General features: G+C 46.3%; 1 protein-coding gene across 1 annotated transcript in view; it reads right to left on the bottom strand.

Moving 5' to 3' along the window:
• IL1RL2 (interleukin 1 receptor like 2) overlaps positions 1-11,212 on the bottom strand; it is a 53,992-nt gene that overhangs the window by 12,075 nt on the left and 30,705 nt on the right. The window contains exon 10 of the mRNA XM_015562214.1: positions 502-645. Within this exon, the coding sequence (XP_015417700.1) occupies positions 502-645 (144 nt within the window). The remainder of the gene's footprint in view (positions 1-501; positions 646-11,212) is intronic.

Below are 11,212 nucleotides of genomic sequence, written 5' to 3'. Positions count from 1 at the left end.
CCCCCCCCACCCATCCTCCCACACCCCCATCCTGCCCACACACCCATTCTACCACACACCCATCCTACCACACACCCATACTGCCCACACACCCATCCTACCCACACACCCATCCTACCCACACACCCATCATGCCCACACCCCCATCCTAACCACACACCCATCCTGCCCACACACCCATCCTGACATGCACCCACTGTGCTGAGGGTGGTTCCTGGATGAAGAGCACTTTGCTTAAGGAGCAAGTTCCTTCTTTTGCTCACACCAGTGGATGTGCGATCCCTTTGAAAGGCTTTACAGGGGGACCTAGGGATCTGCCCCCTGGGTTGCTCAAGCCTCAGCGGGGTGTGGCTGACAGCGCAGGCGCCCAGGAAGGCATTTGGCAGCATGAAAGTCCAGGGAGAGGCCTGCCTCCGCATGTGCCAGCGACATAAGAGGCAGCTCAAAAGCAAGACCAAGTGTTTTCAAATGGCCACACAGTGAGCGAACACCTGCACTTACCTGCTATGGTCCCGGCAGAGTGGAAGGCACTTCGATACCAAAGCACAATGTCGATCCTAAACCTGCTGGACACACACAGGACAAGCGCAGCGGCGCCCGTGATGGCCAGCAGCCCGCCGATCAGGTACGCTCGCCCATCTGGCGCTGCAAGGAGAGCAGAATAACACAGTCAGTCCTGGCTTCCTTACAGGCCCTCTGCAAAGACCAGGGATGCATTCGATGTCAGTGAGGGAACGGTGACTACTCCTCCCTCGCTAAGTCATAGGCCTGAGCAGGAGGGGTCTGGTCTGACCCTGAACTTCAGGAAACAGAGCTGTGAGCCTGGGGAGGGTGGTGCTGTGGCCCGTTGCATGAGGGTGCCACCCCACTATGAAGATGCTCCCAGGAGGACATCCTCCCTGCAGGAGGACATGCCCCCAGGAAGACACCCTCCCCCCAGGAAGACATGACCCCAGGAAGACACCCTCCCCACAGGAAGACACCCTCCCCCAGACAGAGACCTCAATCAAGACAGGGATGGGAGTGTTGTGGGAGGAGCTCTCACACCCCTCTGTGTGAGGGACCGAGCTCTGTGGTTGGAGCAGCTGCCGCCTAACTTCCTCCCTCTCTGTGAAAGGGCCTCCTGCTTCCTCAGCACATGGCTCCCTGAGTCTGCATGTACCTGACTCCCCCCAGGAGGACACCCTCCCCCCAGGAGGACATGCCCCCAGGAGGACACCCTCTCCCCAGGGAGACACCCTCCCCGCAGGGGGACATGCCCCGTGACGACGCTGCCCTGCATGGCACTGTCAGCACTCCAGATGTGAAGCCAGCACCGTGCTGGCAAGCCCCGCAGCTGGCACTGCCACACGTTCTTGATTATAATGTTGCTATAACTGCTACTCAAAATTGAGCAGCAGGACTCGGGCCATAAATACAGAGCTCTCAGTTGCCTCTGAAGCCATCTCTTTTGGCTCCACAGACTGGCCCGGAGCCAGCACCAGCCCCAGCCTCCGGGGGCCAGCGCCCACCCCAACCTGCCCTAGCCTCAAGAGGCCAGCACCCACCCCAACCTGCCCTAGCCTCAAGAGGCCAGCACCCACCCCAACCTGCCCTAGCCTCGAGGGGCCAGCACCCACCTCAACCTGCCCCAGCCTCCGGGGGCCAGCGCCCACCCCAACCTGCCCTAGCCACTGGGGGAAGTGCCCACCCCAACCTGCCCCAGCCTCCAGGGGCCAGCACCCCAGAGGGCAGACTCCTGCGCACTGTGAGCTCCCTGCAGAGCGATTATGGAAAAAGTTGTGGGCAACACCTGACCGAGGAGCAGATCAGTTCCCCTGAACGCCGTGTCCACAGAAACACGCTCCTTCCCACGGATCTGACCAGAGGAACAGCCGCTTTCTTCCTCACCACAAGCCACACCGGTGCTGCCAAAGAAGGCGGCTCCCAGGACAGAATAAGGAAGAGGAAAGGACGGGGAGAGAAATCCTCCTCATTTTGGGGACCCACCTTACACACCACTTTTTCCATGGACCCTTCTTGATCCTCCAGTCCCCAAAGAAGGGAGGAAGGAAGGGAGGGACTCCTCTGGATTCCCAGAGCACTTTCACTTTAAAAGGGCCATCACCACTGGCCTAGGCCACACCCTGAGGCCAAGCACATGCCCAGCCAGCACTGCAGGTCTTCAGTGCGTGGCCCCGGGAAGCGATGTCTGAAAACATTCTGTGTCACGACAATGGCAACCACTAACTCCGCCCCAGCAAGGCCCGGGGGGCTGCCTGCAGGGTGCTGGTGCCATCTGACCCTGACCACTTCTTTGAGCCTCTACTTCCTCATCTTAGATGCTGCTGCCTTCCTCCCACCCTCCGTGTCTTGGCCCTTTCCCAGCTCTCCGGACGCCGGGGCCTCCTCTCCCTTCGGCTCTGTTCTGGGAACCCTGACTGCGCAGCCAGGGGTCTGGGTATCCAAAATGGTCACACTAAGGAGACCGTGCTCACAGTTTATGGGACTCAGAAGCCCTTGGTAAGTAGGCCGGAGCGACGGCCGGAGGTTCTTGAGCTGAGCAGTCGCTGCATTCAGGAGCAGTGGCACTCTCTGTTTTATAAATGAGCTAAAAGACGCTGAGATTGGAAACGGAAAACGAATGACAGTTCAGAGGGAGTATGAGCTTTGAAGCTGGAAGAAGTGGGAACCTCGCTGTTGAGACACCAGGTGCCTGCTGAAGCCCATCAAGGAGGTGCTAGCCATTGGGCCCACATGGCTACCGCCAGCCTTAAGCTGAGATGGTAGCTGAGAGTAAGTGATTAGGGAAATTCCCAGAAGGGTGCACCCAATCCAAACAACTTACTAGTGACCCTGCTTCAGGTTCAGATTCAATTGGGATGTGTCTTCTACAAAAATAAGGAAGTCAAGTGGAGAAGCTGCAACCTTACCTCTGGCCCCAAGCAAACCCACAGAGGCTTGGATTTAAGTGATAATACTTCTAAAAACTCAGGGAAAACAAAACGAAACGCACCTGTCCAAAAAGACATTGCACGTGAGATGTGAAGTAAGTGTGGACAGGAACAAAGATGCATGTGGTAAGCCCAGACTTCTCAGCTGGCCTACAGCAAAGATGACAAATTACCCTCTTCCCTCCTGCATGACCGGCCTGTTCGCTGTGCGGCCTTATTCCTCCGAGCCAGGCCTTTGCCTCGGGATCCTTCTGAGCACAGTGCCTCCTGGTGGTCGTGTGTAAGTCAGCGCTCGCATGAAAGTCTGCACTGGAGGAGATGCCAAGATGGCTGCAGAGCAGCTGGCGCTCCATCCACTTCCTCCCAGCCCCTGGCCACACTTGCAGCTAAATTAGAGAGCAATCAGCTTGAAAAAGCAGTTGAGGTGTAGCTGATCTGAAATATTATAACCAAGGAGCATGAAGGAAGACAGGAGGAGCCTGTAGGGGTGTTAAGACATGGAGAGGGTAGGCCACCTAATACAGCTGGTGGCTAGGAAGTGGGAGCGGGGGAGGGATCCTGGCTGTGGAGCTCCCTCCTCCAGGGAGCATGGGTCTCAGCCCTGTGCAAGGATCCCCAACCCACAGCAACAGAGACAGGAAGGGGCCCCTGTGGCCTGGGGCGTGGCAATCAGTGGGTATTCTGTCCACCTGGGAGACTCGGCAACACCAGCCAGGGAAGGGGAGCTCCTCTTCTACCACCAGCCAGGGAAGTTCGCTGCAGTCTGTGACTGTGCATAGCCCACAGGCCACGCCACCTGGTGGAGGGTCTGCCAGTGCACTCAGCAATGACCTTGAGGGGCTGTGTTCTCTGGGAGTGAAAGGCGAGGGCTACACCCTCCATCTTGCCCCGAATCCTCCATTTTTGGGCAGAGCCATGTGCTCAGCAAAGAGCTCCTTTCCGGAAGAAGCCCAAGCCTCTGCTAGCCACACCTAGGATTTCTTTAAACTAACCAATGATAATCAAGGGAAGTGCGCGCCATAGATACGACCACATCCTGTGTAACGAGGCATCGACTTGCGCCTGGCCAATCGGCAGGGCCCACAGTCCTCTCTCCTCCCCTTACTATTAAACCCCTTTTTCCCACAGGGCTGGCACTCTCGTCTCGCTGCTGTGTTGATAGAGGCTGGGAGCCAAACCCGGGTTTGTAATAAAGACTCTCTGCTTTTGCATTGGACTCAGCTGGCTCCCTGTTGGTCTATTGGGGATCTTGAAATTTGGGCATAGCAGGAGGACTGTGGGCAGAGAGCCAGGCAGGGGCCAAACCATGTGGCCTGGGAAGGAGGATGGGTCTCGCCAGCACCACACGCCCGCCTGCTGACACTCGGTTAGCCTGTCCTGCTTGTTCTGCTGCCCAGGGCCTGGAGCTGAAAATGCTCACCCCTGCTCTGTGGTGAGACACAGAGAGAAATCAAAGTTCTGCTCAGGGACGATTTCCTTCCCCTGCTTTCCTGGTCCCACAGCACCGAGGTGCAGGGAGACATGCAGAGCGAGCACTTAAAGACTCTGCCTCCAGGGGAGGCTTCTGTCCAGGAGTCAGGAGGCCAGGGATAAGCTTTGGGGTTGCATTGAAAATTGAAAGGGAAATAAAGTGCTTCCGGACACCAACAACAAAAGGTTAAAGAAGTTCGTTACCACCAAACCAGGATTGCAAGAAACACTAAAGGGAATGCTGTAAGGAGAGAGAGAGAGAGAGAGAGAGAGGAACACAGGCATAAAGAAAAACAATTGCAATAAATAAATACCAATAAATAATAACCTTAAAAGTAAATGGATTAAATGCTTTAATAAAAAAATAGGGTAGCTGAATGGATAAGAAAACATATATATATATTGTCTATAAGAGACCCACATCAGAACAAGGGACTCACACAGACTGAAAGTGAAGGGATAGAAAAAAATTCCATGCGTGCTCTAGTCAGTGTGACCCAGTGGTTAGAGTCTCAGCCCATGCAGCAGTAGGCCACAAATTTGATTCCCAGTCAAGGGCATGTACATGGGTTGTAGGTTCAATCCCAGTCGGGGAGTATGCGGGAGGCAACCAATCAATGTATCTCTCTCACATTGATGTTTCTCTCTCTCTCTTTCCTCCCTTGCACTCTCTCTAAAAGTCAATGGAAAAAATATCCTCAGCTGAGGATTAACAATAACAAAAATATTCCATGCAAATAGAAACTAAAAAGTTAGGTAGCAATACTCAGATCTGACAAAATAGACTTCAAAACAAAGGCCATAAACAAGACAAAGAAGGCCACTATATAATACTAAAGGGATAAGCCCAACAAGAGGATATAACCGTGGTAAATATATAGGCACGCATGTGCGTGCGGGTGGGCACGCGCGCACACACACACACACACACACTATTTTTTTAAGACAACTCTTAGTGGACTTTAGGGGAGAGCAACAGAATTACAGTCATAGAAGGAGACTTTAACACCCCACTGACATCACCGGATAGATCTTCCAGATAAAAAATCAACAAGGAAACAGAGGCCTTAAATTAGACACTAGATCAGATGGATTTAATTGAAATTTACAGAACATTTCATCCCAAAGCAATACATTCTCATCTAATTTACAATGAACATTCTCAAAGATAGGCCAAATGTTTGACACAAAATAAATATTAACAAATTCAAGAAGGTTGAAATCTTGTTAAACATCTTCTTGGATCACAGTGGCATGAAACTAGAAATTAACTACAATTTTTAAAACCCTCAAAAACTTTCAAAAAAAATGGAGGCTAAATAGTGTTATTAAACAATGAGTGGGTTACCAATGAGATCAAGAAAGAAATAAAAAATTACCTGGAAACAAGTGAAAATGAACACACAACAACCCAAATCTATGGACACCATAAAAACAGTCCTGAAAGGGAAGTTCACAGCATTGCAGGCCTAGCTCAAGTAGCAATAAAAATCTAAAATAAATAAATGAGCCCTATGCCTAAACTAACTACAAAAAGAACAACAAACAAAGCCCAGAAGAAGTAGAAGAAAGGAAATAATAAAGAAGAGAGTGGAAATAAATGACATAGAGACTAAAAAAAAAAGCAAAAGATAAATGAAACCAAGAGATGGTTCCTTCGAAAGACAAATAAGGTTGATAAACCCTTAGCCAGACTCACCAAAAAACAAAGAGAAAGCACCCAAATAAATAAAATCACAATTGAAAGAGGGAAAGTAGCAACTGACACCACAGAAATACAAATAATTGTAAAAAATATGCCAAAAAGTGGACAATCTGGGCAAAAGGGACAAATTCCTAGAAACATACAATCTTCAAAATTCATTCAGGAAAAATCAAAAAGCCTGAATAGGTCAACAACAACTAATGAAGTTGAAACAGTAATAAAAATAAAAACTCCCAGTAAACAAAATTCCTGGACCAATGGTCTCACAGGGGACTTTTATCAAGCATACAAAGAAAAACTAACACCTACCCTCTTCAAACTATTCCAAAAAATTCAAGAGCAGGAAAGACTTTCAAGCTCTTTTAACAAAGCCAGCATTACCCTAATTCCAAAATCAGATGAAGATACTACAAAGAAAGAAAATCATAGGCCTATATTCCTGATGAACATAGATGCTAAAATCCTCAACAACATATTAGCAAATTGGATCCAGCAATAGGTTGAAAAGATCATACACCATGATCAATTTATTCCAGGTATGCAAGGTTGGTCAAATATTCACAATTCAATAAATATGACATATCACAAAAAACAAATGAAAGGTTAAAACCACATGATCATATCAATAGGTACACAAAAAACATTTGATAAAATCCAGCACCCATTTATGATAAAAACTCTCAGCAAAGTGGGAATAGAGGGAACATACCTCAGTGTAATAAAGGGCACATGTGACAAACACCACAGCCAACATCACACTCAATGGGCAAAAACAGAAAGTGTTTCCCTTAAGATCAGGAACAAGACAGGGATGTCTGCTTTCAGCACCTATTCAACATAGTACTGGAAGTCTTGGCTACAGAAATAAAAGGTATCCATATTGGAAAGGAGGAAACAAAACTGTCATTATTCACCAATAACATGATATTGTGCATAGAAAACCATGAAGAGTCCACCAAAAAAGTGCTATATCTATTATATGAATTTGGCTAAGTAGCAGGATACAAAATTAACATCCAGATCAGTGGCATTTTTGTACACTTACTAGAGGCCCAGTACATGACATTTGTGCACTGGGGGGTGTGGAGGTCCCTCAGCCCAACCAGCACCCTCTCCAATCTGGGAGCCCTCAGGAGAGCCCTCTCCAATCCGGGAGTTTCTGTCTGTCTTTGCAATCATATGAGCGAATTGTCTGAGACCCCAACTCAGTTTGGTTTGTTGCTTACAGAATAATAGAGGCTTTTTTTTTCTTTGCTTCATTGGTGGAGATTTCCTGGAAGTTTTAAGATATCTTCCCTTTAATTTTTCCTAGACACTCTGATTTTACTTATGTCTCTCACCTTTGCTTTCCCTCCATCCCCCACCACAATAGTAACTTCCCTCAGGCTCACTTTGCTCTAGTGCAGTGGTTCTCAACCTTCTGTCCCTTTAAATACAGTTCTTCATGTTGTGTCCCAACCATAAAATTATTTTGATGCTACTTCATAATTGTAATGTTGATACTGTTATGAATGGTAATGTAAATATCTGATATGCAGGATGGTCTTAGGCGACCCCTGTGAAAGGGTCATTCAACCGCCAAAGGGGTCACGACCCACAGGTTGAGAACCGCTACTCTAGTGTCTAGGAGATCCACCTGCCATCAGAACTGCGATTCCCAGCATTCCGGGTGCTCCCTGCACTCTGGGCTTCCGCTTTAGGTCCTGGGGCTGCCACCAAAACTACTTTTCCCAGAATTCCTGGTGCTCCCCATGCTCTTGTTTTCCCTTCCTGCTCTGTCTCTGTCCATGGCCTCCCACTCTGCCAAGTCTTCCAAGCTGCCAGCTCTCCCTCTCTGCTCTCCATCTGGCGGCTTGGGGAGTCAAGTTCCCCAAGCCACTCCACTCTGATGGCTCTCCCATTCTGCTCTCCACCTGGTGCCTGTGTATGCAAATCAACCCACCATCATTGGTGGATTAATTTGCATACTTGCTCCTGATTGGCTGGTGAGTGTAGTGGAGGGACGGTCAATTTACATGATTCTCTTTTATTATATGGGACAATGAACTATCAGAAAGAGAAAATGCCCTAGCCAGTTTGGTTCAGTGAATAGAGCACCCACCTGTGGACTAAGGGGTTTGGGGTTCGATTTCGGTCAAGGGCACATGCCCAAGTTGCAGGCTCAATTCTCCTAGGGGGCATGCATGAGGTTTCACTCTCATCACTGTTGTTTCTATCTCTCTTTTCCTCTTCCTTTCTCTCTGAAATCAATAAAAATATGCTTAAAAAAGAAAAAGATACTAAGAAAACAAGGTACCTAAAAATAAACTTAACCAAAGAGGTAAAAGACTTATACTCAGAAAACTATAGGACATTGAAAAAGGACATAGAGGAAGATACAAACAAGTGGAAGTATATACCTCTAGTGCACAATGAACATTCTCAAAGATAGACCACATGTTATGATACAAAAGGAGTCTTAACAAATTCAAGAACGTTGAAATCTTGGATTAGAAAAATTAACATCATTAAAATGTCCATACTACCCAAAGAAATCTATAGTTTCAATGCAATTCTGATTAAAATACTAATGGCATATTTCCCAGACCTAGAACAAATATTCCAAAAATTTATATGAAACCAAAAAATACTGAGAATAGCCTCAGCAATTTTGAGAATAAAGAGCAAAGTTGGAGGGATCACAATAGCTGATATCAAACTATACTACAAAACCATTGTACTCAAAACTTCCCGGTACTGGCACAAGAACAGACATATAGGTCAATGGAACAGGACAGAGAGCCCAGAAATCAACCCATGTCTTTATAGTCAATTAATATTTGACAAAGGAGGCAAGAACACACAATAGAGTAAAAATAGTCTCTTCAATAAATGGTGCTGGGAAAATTGGACAGATACATACAAAAAAATGAAACTAAACCACCAACTTACACCATACACAAGAAAAAAACTCAAAATGGATAAAAGGTTTAAATATAAGTCTCAAGACCATACAAACAGTGGATGAAAACAAAGGCAGTTAAATCTCAGACATCTTTGCATAGCAATATTTTTGCCAATATGTCTCCTAGGGCAAGGGAAACAAAGGAAAAAGAAATAAACTGAGACTGCATCAAACTAAAAAGCTTCAGCACAGCAAAATAAACCATCAACAAAGGGAAAAGGGAACCCACTGCATGGGAGAACATATTCCCCAATGATATGTGTGATAAGAGGTTAATATGCAAAATATATAAAGAACTTAGACAACTCAACACCAGGAAGACAAATAATCCAATTAAAAAATGGCAAATGGCAAATGACCTGAATAGACACTTCTCCAAAGAGCACATACAGATGGCCAAAAGTATATTAAATAATGCTCAACATCACTAACCATCAGAAAGATGCAAAGTAAAATGACAATGAGGGATCACCTCACACCTGTCAGAATGGCTACCATCAGCAAATCAACAAATGACAAGTGCTGGGGAGGATGTGGAGAAAGGGAACCCCAGTGCATTGTTAGTGGGGATGCAGACTGGTGCAGCCACTGTGGAGAACAGTACAGAGTTTCCTCACAAAAATTAAAAATGGAATTGCCTTTTAATCTCACTTTTGGGAATATATCCAGGGAGTCCCCAAACACCAATCAGAAAGAATATACACACTCCTATGTTCATAGAAGCATTATTTACAACCAGAGGCCTGGGTGCAGGAAAGTCATGCAGGTGTTGGTGGGGGGCGTGGGGTGCCGGAGAGTCCCTGAGCCCAGCCTGTACCCTCTCATAATCTGGGACTCCTGGGTCCTAACCACTGGCCTGCCTGTCTGATCACCTGTAACCACTCACCTGCCTGCCTGATCACCTGTAACCACTGTGCCTGCCTGCTAAAAATCCTGAAACACCAACCAGAAAGAATATATGCACCCCTATGTTCATAGAAGCACAAGTTACAATAGCTAAAATCTGGAAACAGCCCAAGTGCCCTACAGTAGACGAGTAAAAATGCTGTGGTACATTTACACCATGGAATACTATGCAGCAGTAAAAAAGGAGCTCGTACCCTTTGAGACAGCATGGAGGGACCTGGAGAGTATCATGCTAAGTGAAATAAGCCAGTCAGAGAAAGACAAACACCATATGATCTCACTAATATGTGGAATCTAATGAACAAAATAAACCAAACAAAATCAGAGGCATGGACACATGGAACAGACTGACAGATCTTAGAGGGGGCTGGAGGTGTGGGTGACAGGATGAAAGAAGGCAAAGAGAGTGGCCAAAGAGCATATACACACAGCCCCCATCAACACAGACAACAGTGTGGTGTATGTCGGAGTGGGGGGGGTGAGCTGCGGGCACAGAGAGGGGGAACTGGGGGACATCTGTAATAGTGTCAACATTAAAAACAAAAGAAAAAGACAAAAAAGAAAATCTATGTTGGTCATTTTTAGTCAAGGTCACTAAACAAAGAAGTAACACTTCTAGGTTGAGGCTGATTTCAATAATAATTCCTTCAAGTCTTGTGCAGTAGATGGATTTAATTGAAATTTACAGAACATTTCATCCCAAAGCAATACATTCTCATCTAATTTACAATGAACATTCTCAAAGATAGGCCAAATGTTTGACACAAAATAAATATTAACAAATTCAAGAAGGTTGAAATCTTGTTAAACATCTTCTTGGATCACAGTGGCATGAAACTAGAAATTAACTACAATTTTTAAAACCCTCAAAAACTTTCAAAAAAAATGGAGGCTAAATAGTGTTATTAAACAATGAGTGGGTTACCAATGAGATCAAGAAAGAAATAAAAAATTACCTGGAAACAAGTGAAAATGAACACACAACAACCCAAATCTATGGACACCATAAAAACAGTCCTGAAAGGGAAGTTCACAGCATTGCAGGCCTAGCTCAAGTAGCAATAAAAATCTAAAATAAATAAATGAGCCCTATGCCTAAACTAACTACAAAAAGAACAACAAACAAAGCCCAGAAGAAGTAGAAGAAAGGAAATAATAAAGAAGAGAGTGGAAATAAATGACATAGAGACTAAAAAAAAAAGCAAAAGATAAATGAAAGCAAGAGATGGTTCCTTCGAAAGACAAATAAGGTTG

Source organism: Myotis davidii, unplaced genomic scaffold (assembly GCF_000327345.1).
Source record: "Myotis davidii unplaced genomic scaffold, ASM32734v1 scaffold296, whole genome shotgun sequence".
In the NCBI taxonomy this organism is placed as follows: Eukaryota; Metazoa; Chordata; class Mammalia; order Chiroptera; family Vespertilionidae; genus Myotis; species Myotis davidii.
Note: the sequence above shows the minus strand (reverse complement) of the source record. Positions and strands in the feature narration are given on the sequence as shown.